This window comes from Phyllostomus discolor, chromosome 8 (genome assembly GCF_004126475.2).
Source record: "Phyllostomus discolor isolate MPI-MPIP mPhyDis1 chromosome 8, mPhyDis1.pri.v3, whole genome shotgun sequence".
NCBI classification, from domain to species: Eukaryota; Metazoa; Chordata; class Mammalia; order Chiroptera; family Phyllostomidae; genus Phyllostomus; species Phyllostomus discolor.
In genome coordinates, this window is record NC_040910.2 from 104,292,674 (window position 1) to 104,305,605 (window position 12,932).

Sequence of the window (12,932 nt, forward strand, 5' to 3'; positions counted from 1 at the left end):
CCTGGGACCCAGCTTCCTAGGAGGAGCTGAGCTGGCCAGGCCTGGGGCAAAACACCCAGGAAATGGTTTTGATGATGAGCTTCTGCTCCTTATTTTGTGTTTAAAATTCTACTTACCCCTTTCATTTTTGCAAATACACACCACATACATATTAAATGCTTGTTCAAGTTTCTTGGTGGAACGGTTCTCTTGGAGAAATGTCTTCTGCCTAAACTGTGGACTAAGGCAAGCGACGGGGTCTGGGACAAAGGAATAAATCAACGTGGCTGGATTTACTTTTTTCAACTAGTTTCGGCAAAAACTATTCAGCCTCCAAAAGACCATTCAACTATCACTGTGCTCATCTGACTGGTTCTAGATATCTGGGAAATACCATAGCTATTCTTGAACACTAAGGCCACAGGGTTTCATTTTTAAAATGTAGTTGAATTTATTAATCTTTTAATTTGTAGGTCTTAAGAAGTCTTTCCCTATGTTAAGGCTATAAACATTTCTCGAAGTTTAAATTTTAATTTTGCATTTTACTTTTAAGATCTGTAATCCACCTGAAACTGATTTTTTGGTGGATATTTCTCCAAGTAGAAATTTTTACATTAAGTGCTTTTTAAAGTGATACTAGGCCATATCTTACTCTTACTTTTCATCCCTTCTCTCGAAATGTTTACCATGTTCAAACATACCGAATTGGGAAAAGCCACATGCACGGAGTAGAAAACAGGCCAAGGCACCTTCTTAAAGATTACCTGCTTAATTTCTTATTAATAATTACCATTTACTGACCATCTTTGGTGAGCTTTAAACCAGACAGCCTCTGGCTAGGGAGGCTGGGAAGGAGACTGGCTCTAAACATGGGCTGAACTAAGAATGGACGGGGAAGGGGAAGTCTACTTACCCCTGGAGACCCACTAAGTGCCTCCCTCAACATTCAGGGATGATTCAATATGGAAAACTGAGCAGGCACCTGCTCGTACCCCTGGAAGGGACCCCGTTGGCCTCACGTAGATGACCAGTTCGGACCGGGCCTTTGCCTCGTGCAGGATCCATCGATTTCAAGCAGGGCCTGTCAGCCCACAGGGCTGTCCAGGGGTGTCTCACGGCAGGACAGACGCCCTGAGGTTCAAGTTCAGATGGCAGGGTTGGCTCCACTGCGCACCTCCACCAAAAGGACAGAGACCCCGTATCATTAACTTCTGTGTATCTCTCAACCTAGGAGCCTCTAACACAGACCAGACACTGAAATTACTTCCTGAAGTGAATAAAAGCAGGTAACATGTGTTTACAGCGTGCCATTATTAACTCTTTCAATCGTCACAATTCGAAGTACCGTTACCCCTACTGTAACAGTGAGATGGGACGCCTGGCTTTCGGGTGGGAGCCGGGCGATGGGACTTGGGAGTCCGTGCGCCTAGCCATCTCACTGCCCCGCCCGCACTCCTTCCTAGCCGAGGTAAGGGCATCCCTCAGCACAGGCAAGGGACTCGGGTTGAACTGTTAGTATCAAAGTAAGACAAAAATTTTCAGAAACTGATTTATATGTCTTTTGTTTTTCTTAGACATGTTCAAGGTATTAGAAAAGGCTATTAATGAGTTATTAAATAAAGATTACTAGTTACATAATATTTAAAAATATAAGGATGCCAAAAGAAGCCCCTTCATTCAGCCTCAGGAGCCTCTGCAGTTCTAGGGTTCAAGAAAGTTAAGAATCACAGCTCCAAGTCAGGCTATTTCCGCAGCAAAATGAAAAGTCTTCACAGCTTATTTCCTTTAATTACATCATAAAACAAAATTAGAACATACAGGAAACAATAATAGTTACATAACAATTTATATATTTATATATAAAAACATTTCTTTTTAGTCCAAAGATTTTAAAGCAGAAGGAATCCTCTACTGCCACCTTGGATTTTATTTTGAGTAACGCTCCCTTCCCCGCAACCTCAAGTGCCAAAAGTATGGGGTGGAAACAGTCACTTGGAAAGCTAATGGAACCTGGTGTGAAGTCACCACGTAGGGGACCGTGTTGGTCCCAGGGACCGGCTGGCTAAGTGCTGGGCAGGCCTGGTGGAGACGGCAAGCAGCAGCGCCCACACTTGGAGGCACTCCAGGGCAGGCCTCGGCCAGACATTGGTGTTTGGGATCAGACACTCCCAGTCACCTTTTCTCTGCATTTCCCCCCTCAAGGGCTGGGATCAGAGAGGGGCCAGTACGGGCGGGCGGGAGTTGGGGGGGGAGGGCGGCGGGTGGTGGAAGAGCCTGGTGTGAAGACACAAATGTCTCCCACAGCACCATTTACCCATCTATCTCTGTCCCCAAGCAGAGTCTGCCGGGCAGGGACTGTCCTCACAGTGCTCCGAGCACCACACAGGCCTCCTTCTCAGGTCTGTGCTCTCAGGACCACTGCAAGGGGGGCAAAGGGGGGAGAGCAGCTGGGAAATGCCCAAGGCAGGTTACTTGGAAGTGATTCCTGGGAGGAAGATGGAGGCGGCCAGAGTGGGAGGCATCTGAAGGCTGAGTCATGAAACAGGAATGGAGAAAGGCAAAACTAAGAAGTAACCCTCAGTGCTGGGCAGCCAGAGCCGCAGGGGCTGGCTCCAAGAGCTGCAACGAGTTGAGAAAAAACACAAGCAGCTTCTGATGAGCCCCATCCCACAGAAGTCGTAGAGGTCAGTGTGTAATTCAGGGCCAGGCGGGAAGGGGAGTGAGAGAAGAAATCTCAGGCTCGCCTCTCCCTGCACTTGCTAGAAATTAACAGTCACCAGAGAAGAACAGATAAATTATTCTTAAGGGAAGGAGAAAACTCGTAAACCCAGAAGAGCAGCAGCAAAGGTTTCACTTATTACAGATCTATTATATAGCACTAGGAAAGAAAATCATTCAAGTCTTTAGGGAGGAAAGGTAAAGTAATCAAACCATGCCATTTAGAAACTCCTTTTCAAGTAGGATTTTCTAAGACTTTAGGTTCTCATTCACTAGTGCCTTAAACACAAAACAAAACAGTGACTTCGGGTGCTGAGAAGGGTTAGACCAAGGTCAGAAACACATACGTGGGTGTGAACGGCAGTGCAGTACGGATCGGAATTAATAAGAGACAGTAGTGAGAGACAATGACAAGCGAAACTTAGTGGGGCGAAGTTCTTCTTCCGCTTTAATTAACAAAAAAAGACATCACTTCAAGGGTTTCCTTGGGTTCTTGGGGTATGGCATAAGAGGAAAGGCCTGTCTGGACACCTCTCTCTTCCCACCTCTTTTTGGGGTGGGGACTCACATTGCCTACCTGCGCTCGCCCCGGCGACCACCGTGCCCAGAAGCGGCTGGGAAGCCCCGGGGGTTCTGTTCCTGTGGTGCCGGCCCCCACGTGGGCGACTCTGGTTAGGTGTGTGGAAAGCGGCTCTCACTGCCAGTAAAAACGGTTCGGACCCATTCGCATGTGAAGCGGCTGTTTCTGTATGTTCAGAGCAGATGCTCATATCTGAGCAAAGCATTCCAGTTCCAGAACCGATTCTCTCCTTTACTTTAAGAATCTCACCTACCATTTTCCCACCCCAATTCTTCAAAATAAGACACTGAAAAACACAGGGGCAGTCGACACCATTCCGGCTGCTCACGGTTCTTTTTCCTAAGGGGCGGTGAACCAGGCTGGTGGAGGAGGAAGCACTGAGGGCCAGCACCCGGGAATCCAGTTCCACTGGGGCCAACTCAGGACACGCACGAAGTGGAGGCGCAAGGAGTACGTTGTGGAAGTCCTCTTAACATCCCACGTGTGAGCTTGTCCGACACATTTTTTTCTGCTGAAAATTGAGTATAACTCTCTCGGGCTCCAAAGATTCACTGACTCAGCTGAGAGGTTTTTATTAACTTTCTTAAGGATCAGATGCTTCAGAAAAGTGCAACTGATGCTCCTAAGCATGAAAATGGACAAAATAGGCAGATTTGCCCTGAGTGGGCAAAAAGTCCTTTGGGCAGAAAACTCACTTGCCTCGATGGTAGTTTCTGGCAGACACAAGGGCCCAAGTGACAAGGCAAGCTTAGAGGGACACTGTTTGCTAGAGAACCAAGATGGTAAGTCAGGGCATCTGGAGATAGCAAATACAGCCAAATTTTATTAATCATACACTACTGACATGGTCTTTGGCATGGTCTTTTTCTACCTTCCAACGTTACAATTAAAATTTATGACAGAAATAAAGGTGAGGCAAGGCGGAGACTCCGCATTTCCCCTCATTCTCCTACTGCTTTAGGGTCCTTTGCTCCTAGATCACTGTAAGAGGAAGGGCTCTGCTTCAAGTCCAGCCAAACATCCTAAACCTCTTCTCAAACAAAACTTGGCTAAGTCACATGGCCTGGGTTTGAGGTGGGTCAAGATCCTAGAACTGGTGGGCCAGACAGACAGGGCAATCTTTTCATAAAATGTTCCAGACGCTCAAAGCATACCACTGAAAGAGTCTGTCGGCAGGACCCACAACAGGGACAGAAACCTACCCTTACACGCCAGGCACACAAGGAGCGGAAGGCAGACCAGATCGACCTCCTCTCTCCCAGGCGGCGGTCACAAGCAGTCCGTGACTTTCAGCACAGCACGTATTAAATGGCCAAGGGTCTGCCACCACGACGGGCAAGTGTTCTTTCTCTCAAGAACAATCCAGTCCCCTAAGGGGATGCTGCCAATACAGATGGCAGGGAACCGCCCCTTTCTTCCCAGTGACACCATCATATTTCCCAACAGCTTCAAACCGAGACAGGCGCCATCGCAACCTTCGTCTAGCCGCCCACGGCGTTCGTGAGCTATCACACCAGTAACAACACATTTCACGAGGCAATTAGAATATAAGAACTTGATTGCGATAGCATTATAGCTATACTGACTGTTCAGTTTGGAAAGCCCAAAATCAAGCATCATAAAAATATTCACCAGGTATCCCTCTAAGATGTGTGATACAAGGAATACGTAAAACTTCTAAATTATGTCTGCCAAATCAACTCATTTCATGAACGTGGACATTTACAAAACACATTTAAGAAATACTTTTACATCCACTAGAGAGCAGAATAGGAGAAAACCCTTTTTACATGAAGTACAATGTACTTTCATATTCCAAATATTGGAGAAAAAAATGAAGCCAGATCCCCTTTAACCGCTCACATCCAGGTTTGATTTCAAATCCAGTAAGCAAACATCGAAGCGTACCCAGTGCTACGCCGCCCGGGCCTCACCAGTCACTGCAGGCAAGGCTGCCCAGGAGTCTGCCTGGGGCAGGACGAGGACCCATGGAGGAAGCCAGACTGGCGAACTCAGGGACAAGCAGCATTACTGGGGGTGAGAGGGAGGCTTTAAACAGACAGTGAGGATGGGTGTAAGAAGGACATGGCAAAAGTCAATTAAGAAAAATAGCTGGAATCACTTTGATGGGGCCAATGAAGAGGATGTAGAAGATACTGATGTAGCAGATGATGCTGGAAAATGTAAGGGGAGAAAGGCTGCTTGGAAAAACGATGATCTGCATGTTTAGACTCTCTGCAGAGGACACTGCAATAATCCTCCTGGCTATCGGCAGGTTTATGGCAATGACTTTGAAGGTACCTTCTTACTTCTTCCAACTCTCTTCTCTGCTCACGCTGCAGTTTTTCATTATGGAAGGCATAGTGTGGAGGGGCTCTGGAGTCAGACAAATGGAAGAGTAAGCTTTTCCTAAGGAGACTTACACCTGGGAAGCCTTACTAAATTTTCAAGTGTCCCTGATGTTGAAACAGGAAGACATCAGGACCCTTTCCACCTGACCAAAACTTACCATGTTCTGGGTTCTCAAAGTCCTGGTACATTGCATCAGCTGGCTGGCATAGGTTGTAGACTGGCATAAAAAACGTATTTCCTTCCAAGCCTGAAGTTTTCTTGAGAAAGGAACAAATCTCCTGCCTGACCACATACTGCTGCGTGCCCCAGGCTTTTACTCTGTCACTTGGCTGTTCTCTGCCCAGACAGGTAGGGGTCACCTGGGCAAGTCCACATGGCCCTGTACGTGGGTACACTCTCTGAGGAGAGAAACAGCATTTCCAGGACACTCAGCGCTGGTGAGTAGGGTCTTTTAAACTTATATATACTTTTTCAAGTAAAGAAGTACCTTTACAGTCTCAACTATTTGGTAATTCAAATCCATACTCACTGATCAATCGGGGTTTTATAGTCAATTTGTTCAGACACTATAAAAAAATTATGTTGGCGCAGATGGCTCCTAAATATTACTTTTTAGTTTTGTTTGAATGAGTAACCTGGGGATCCAAATGTCATGTGAACTACACTTGGAAGTGTGTGTACAAGTATACACATTGATATGTGTGGGGTATAGCCAGGAGAGCGAGTCTCACTTTAAAAAGCATGTTTCTTACACTGTAATTTGAAAACAGGATAAGGGGAAATGGGAATGAAAACTGTAAGTAATTTGAGTTTTTAAAAGGGAATAATTAAATAGAATTTAAAATAAATATAACATTAAATACTGATGGGTCAATACACATTTCTAAGACCCTTTCATGTGACTGCCCGGGAGGAAATAAATCACATGTAACTCTCACACATGTTCGTTGCACTTGAAGCACTAAAACAAGTCTTTTAACCATCTGGGTCATGCAGATGATCTACTGTCACGGGGGGCTGCACATTAATGTTCTAAAAGGCAAAAAAAAAAGTCAACCTATTAAAAAATCATACAAGCTTTCTAACCTTGGGGTTTAGAAATCTACCTGTACTATTTCAGAAACTCATTTAACTCATCCAGCACGATTTTTGGGGTGGGGGAGGGGAAGCTTCTTTGACTGAGACATGGGTACTGAATATTCTACCTTGCCCTCAGGTCTGATAACCAGGCTGGGCAGAGGCAATGAACCCCCTACTTCCTTTTTGCTGCCCCAATTTCTCCATCTGCCTACACTCATATTTCATTCATGGGAAGTCTGGAGCACAAGAGATATACGGATGACAGGTTCTGAAAAGGTTCTGGTCCTTTGAGGCTTCGATATTAGATATGACACCGCCAACACTGACCTGCAGTTGACCAGCTGTTACAGGGTCATTCTTGCATTCCTGATGGGCTGAAACGGGGGTGTGGGGGAGACTGATGAGCTAGACAGTACAGCTGCTCTACCAGCATTCCTGCTAAAAGAAAACCACCTCACAGACCCAAATCAGAGATGTTACTGATCATGCCTAGATTTCAGGGAACACGCAACATGTCTGAGCTTGGGTGGTGGCAGCTTTTGGGCTCAGTTTTGGGATTTGCCATTCCACTCTTTGCTAGTAATGCATTTTGCTTTCCTCATTAAGCCAGTGGGACTTGACGGAGGGAAAGGTGTGCAGGGGAATACTGGGCATACCATGCGTATCACAGAGCACATGATGTAACAGAAACCAAAGGGCAAAGTTTACTTTCATCAAAATAGTTTTAGCTCAAATTCTTTTCATAACTTTTCTTGCTTCTGTAACAGTTTCCCTTCAGACTGGCAAAGATTCAGGCAGGGTCCCCTAATGGTAAAATTTAGAATTAAAAAAATATTTATTGATAATGGCTCTTTTAAAAATGTTTGGTAACCCCAACTAATCATCCAAAATGCAAACTGTAAACACAACAGCAAAAGAGTAACAACTGTGAGCAGGCAGACTAGGAACAGATGACAGACTGAGCGAGGATGCAGGAGGGAGCAACGGAGGACACAGGTGCACAAGAGTGCCACAGAGAGCGACAATTTGAGTGAATAAGTAATCACATTTGGACCACAGCGATTTCAATGAAGTCATTTAGGAAACCTCTGGGCCAAACACTAAAACAGAAGGTGGAAGGGAGGAGCCTTCTTTGTGAGCATGCTCAGCATGTTGGCATGGGAACGAGGAAGCACGGAAGCTGTGTAGTCATCTCACAATGGATGGCTACCATTTATAGGATGCAAAGAAATTTCCTTTCTGGTCCCTGGATATAACATATATTGTTTTTCTATGCTTTCCTTGACCCTGGAGGACTGCAGTTGCTTTTTCAAATTTGCCAAAGAAACCCCTTAACAAAATAAAGAAACTGCAGTAGCAGTAACACTGGGTTGCTGGAATGCCCCCTTCCCCTACCTCGCCTGTAATTTTCTTCTGGGTACGTCCAACAGGAATGGTAAAGTGTTACCAATCCACTTGTTAAAGCCAGCACGATCTTTAGTCCCCCGGTCACAGAGCTAGAATGGGTGGGGTGAGCGTGGGTATGTGTGTGTACGTGTGGCTCTGGGGATCTGGATGCTGCCTCACTTTGTAACCCTTGCCCAGAACACTGGGGTCGCTTCCACTGGAGACTCCACGGTAACTCTAGAAGTGTCATTAAATACTCAGTTCGCCAAAGTTGACCACCTCCACTGTCATAGGATGATGCAGCATCTGCAGAAGCGCTGTCTGCTGCCCCCTACTGATGGGGGTGGAGTGACAGGTGCGAAGTAGGCGTGGACTTTAATATTGGGTAAATGGGTCTGAAACAAGACAGAAACATTACTAAGAGAGAGGGCTTAAACAGAAAGAGCAATGTCGCTTTTCAGAAAAAACACTGAGGGGCTGAGTGGCCATGAAAGCAGGCCAGAAGCTGAACACTAGCAGCCAGACGTTGAGAGGCCTGAGTTCTATTCTGTATCCCACATTATTCTAAATGACTAACTCACCTCGCATAACTTTGGGACCTGCTTCCATAACACTACAATGGGGGAAAAACTTCCTATCAGTTTCTTAACCTGTGCCAAAGGAGATTCCTCGTTTGGTTCCCATAGTTGAAATAAACTATATAAGCTTAAAGTACGATTTTATTCCAAGTCACTGTAGACAGTATTTCCTCTGATATTTAAAAAACCAAAATTTCCTCTTTTAACAATATACTTCTAGTTTTTACTACACGAATAGTTTCTGAATAATTACTATGTTCAAGGCACTGTACTAGTTACATTAGAGGGGTACAAAGACGGTCAAGATGAAGAATCCTGCTCTTAGGGACTTTACAGTCTGGACGTGCACATAAACAGCTAAGTTCAAGTGGAAGAGGTGGTAAGGGACCTGAAGAGCATATAAAGACTCTGAAGATTCAGAGACGGAAGAGGCTCCCGACAGCCAGGAGCCCAGTACGAGTGGGCCACAGAAGAGGCTGTGGCTGACCTGCGGCTCTCCTCTTTGCGAGCAGAAGAAACCTGGCTGCAAGGAGTCCCCAATGCAGTCGTGCTCAGTCGTGCAGGTCTGATGGGGGAGGCGGGACTGAGGCCAAGCGGAAATCAAGGTGAGAGTTGGTGCTCCTTTACATGATCGGGTGCCACTTGGCCAACATGGAATTTTTTAAGAGGTTGGTTGTAAGTGATAACTAAGCACAGTGCCTTTCTCACAGCAGGTGTGAAGCAGATGTTCCAATAAATGTCTGTTGAGCTGAATATTCTAATGCACAGATTCATCTAGCCTTTTATAACCTCCTTGCTGGCAACCTGTCTTCTGGTCATTTGGCTATACATGGGTGTCTCTACTATGGTGGGGCACAAAGAAAAAGGGAGAGAATTACCTGATCCATTTGTTGTCTTAAAAATTAAAAACCCCAATAAAAGGGGTTGATGTGAAAGGAAATACAAATTAAATTACTAAATCCTATTTAACTAAATATTTTCTTTATTTCTCTCTTTCCTTTAGAACCAAAACCTGGCATACGCTTTAGACTCCAGCCATGCTATTCAAGTCTGGACATCACTGGAGAAACTCTGCTGGGAGGAGGCCTCCTTGTCTCCCCTTCAGTGGGTATTTTCCTACTAAATTTCCAGCTGAAACTATCTGCCTTTAGGTTTGTCCTCCACTTTTCCCCCTTTGCTAAATGTCTAAGTAAATGTAATAATTGCAGGAATCTAAATCTAAAAAAATAAAAGGAGGAAAGGGTGCCGAGAACAAGAAAGCTGGAGAGTGAGGCAGCCATCTTTACCCTGAGTCTCTTGATTCCAGCCCGAGTGATTTGCTGGCAGTCATAGAGTTCTATCCGCTCAAGGCTGTGGCAGCTCTTCAAGTGCTCCAGGGACGCGTCTGTGATTAGTGGGCAGTTGTCCAGTTCAATCACCTCCAGCTGGTCATGAGCGCAGGCCCCATTCCCCAGGTGACGAATTCCATCGTCTGTGATCAGCTCACAGTGAGACAGACTCTGCGGCCAAACAGAGCAAGGAAGGACACTGAAATACCTTATGGCATCCTCCTAGCCAGAGGCCTGCCTACCATCAGAGAGGAGACCTTTCAGGTTTGATTTTGATGTATGTGGAACCATCACTAGACCCACGCGGTAAAGTGCAGAAAGCAAACTAGAGTTGCCGGGGTCCTGCTTTTGACAATGATCCACATTTCTGTGTGATTCAAAATATACTTTGCGAATTCATGTAATGACTGAAACAGTTCCATAAACAAAGTAAGATTATTTCCCCCAAAGACAAATGAACACTTTTCTTCTTTACATGAACAAGCAGGGCTCAAGCTTTTCCTACACCAATATTTCTGGAATTTGGACTAAATATCAATTACCTGGTACAGGGATGCCCAGTTAATTAAATGAAGTTGGTTCTTACAGCTGTCAGGTGTGGTCCTCTCTTCACATAAATCCCTTCACTTTATCAATTTTCCTTAAGGCCTTCATTTATTTCTACACGTGAAAACTCAAAACCCTTTACCCAATTTTGGACAGTAAAGTATCACCAAATACACCAAAACAAACCTAGATACAGAATGGTCAGCCAGAAGTCTTCCCCACAGTGTTACTAGAAGCAGTAGCAGAGAACTCCCTGCAGTAGTCTTGATTGCTTTTGTTTTGGTCTCAAGGTGAAGCAAACTATGTTTTGGGCCATCTTGTCCCTGGGACCTCTCGAAATTTAACCATCATTCAGTTTAGAGAGTAATTCATGGGCGAGAGAGAACTCATACTTCCCACTTCAGCTTTCAGTTTCCAAGGTTGTTTTTTTAAAACAATCTGTAAGTACTGATAAAGAAAACATTTAAATTTTCAGTTCCTTCCTTGGTCCTCTATAAGTTGGCAATTTGGAAAAACGTACTCTCCCCAAACGGTAGCCAGACACCAAGAGGAAAGCAAGAGCTAGGTTCTGATTAAATCTAATAAACATAAAATTTTCCGAGTCAAACTCACCAATACTTGAAGTCGAGGACAGTGTATAGAAAGCTGGATTAATGTGCTATCTGTTATCTGAAAGAAACATGTAGGTTTATTTTAGGTGTAATTTCAAACAAACTCATGGCTTGTACCTCATTCTTGACTACACATGTAATCTAAACTGGTATCTGATTGATAAACTATCAAATAACGAAATCTTGAGGTTGAAATCCCACCGGTTATCTGAATCTGCTTTTTGAGAAGCTAAGCTTCAACACATCTGGTATTCTCTAGCCTTAATTTTTAAGTACATTTTACTGATTATGCTATTATAGTTGTCCCTTTTTCCTCCTCCACCTGGTAATCCCCTTTCCTCCAGAAATCCACCCCCCTTAGTTCATAGTTCATATCTATGGGTTGTGAATATAAGTTCTTTGGCTTCTCCATTTCCCATACTATTCTTAACACTCCTTCTATTTTGTACCTACCAATTATGCTTCTTAATCCTTGTACCTTTTCCCTCATTCTCCTCCTGCCCCATCCCTGCTGATTACCCTCCATGTGATCTCCATTTTTATAATTCTGTTCCTGTTCTAGTTGTTTGCTTAGTTTTTGTTTTTTAAGATTCAGTTGTTGATAGTTGTGTTTGTTGTCATTTTACTGTTCAGTTTTGATCTTCTTTTTCTTAAATCAGCCCCTTTAACATTTCATATAATAAGGGCTAGGTGATGATGAACTCCTTTTAGCTTTACCTTGTCTAGAAAGCACTATCTGCCCTTCAATTGCACATGACAGCTTTGCTGGACAGAGTACTCTTGGCTGTATGTCCTTGCTTTTCATCACTTTGAATGCTTCTTGCCAGTCCCTTCTTGCCTGTGAAGTTTCTTTTGAGAAATCAGCTGACAGTCTTATGGGACCTCCTTTGTAGGTAAGTATCTGCTTTTAAGATTCTCTTTATCTTTAACCTTTGGCATTTTAATTATAATGTCTCTTGGTGTGGTCCTCTTTGAGTCCATCTTGTGTGGGACTCTCTGTGCCTTCTGAACTTATATGTCTATTTCCTTTGCCAAATTAGGGAAGTTTTCTTTCATTATTTTTTCAAATAAGTTTTCAATGTCTTTCTTTTCCTCTTCTGGCATCCCTATGATTCTGATGTTGGCACTTCTGAAGACGTCCCAGAGTCTTCTTATTCTCTCATTTTTTTTAAATTCTTATTTTTCCTTCTGTATTGGTTGACTATTTTATTTCTTGCATTCCAAACCACTGACTTGAGCTCAGGCTTCCTCCCCTTCACTGTTGGTTCCCTGTGGATTTCTTGTGATATCACTAAGCGTAGCCTTCATTTCTGCCCTTATGAGTTTGCTACACTCAGTGAGTTCTCTGAACATCCACATCACCAGTGTTTTGAACTCTGCATCTGATAGGTTGGCTGTCTCTGTTTCACTTAGTTCTTTTTCTGGAATTTTGATCTATTCTTTCATTCGGGCCACATTTCATAGTCTCCTCAATTTGGCAGCCTCCCTGTGTTTGTTTGTGTGTATTAGATAGAGCTGCTTTGGCTCCCTGTCTTGGTTTGTAAGGGGCAGAGCCTTAGGTATTCCCCAGAGCAGAGGGAACCCTCTTCGCTGCTTTGGGGTGCTGTATGTGAGGGAAGGGTCAGAGAGGGAACAATGCTGCTTGCTCAGCACTTGCCCCATTTCCAGTCACGTCACCCACTTCCTGTATGTGACTGGTGCCCCTCCAGCTGCTGCCCTGGTGTTGGTTCCCAGAGTGGGTGGGTTTGTATACATCCTAGGACCATGGGTGCCT

At 44.5% G+C, this 12,932-nt stretch overlaps 1 protein-coding gene across 3 annotated transcripts in view; it reads right to left on the reverse strand.

The window, feature by feature from the left end:
• Window positions 1–1,747: 1,747 nt before the first annotated feature.
• The window catches only part of FBXL20 (F-box and leucine rich repeat protein 20), a 93,271-nt gene continuing 82,086 nt past the window's right edge, over window positions 1,748–12,932 (reverse strand). For 2 of the 3 annotated variants that reach the window (XM_036034418.1, XM_028521017.2), the window contains exons 13-15: window positions 11,160–11,216; window positions 9,960–10,172; window positions 1,748–8,490 (exon numbers count right to left, since the gene is read on the reverse strand). In XM_036034418.1, coding sequence (XP_035890311.1) covers window positions 8,383–8,490; window positions 9,960–10,172; window positions 11,160–11,216 — 378 coding nt within the window. In that variant the 3' untranslated portion in view covers window positions 1,748–8,382. The remainder of the gene's footprint in view (window positions 8,491–9,959; window positions 10,173–11,159; window positions 11,217–12,932) is intronic. The other variant, XR_004905000.1, reaches the window with a different exon arrangement.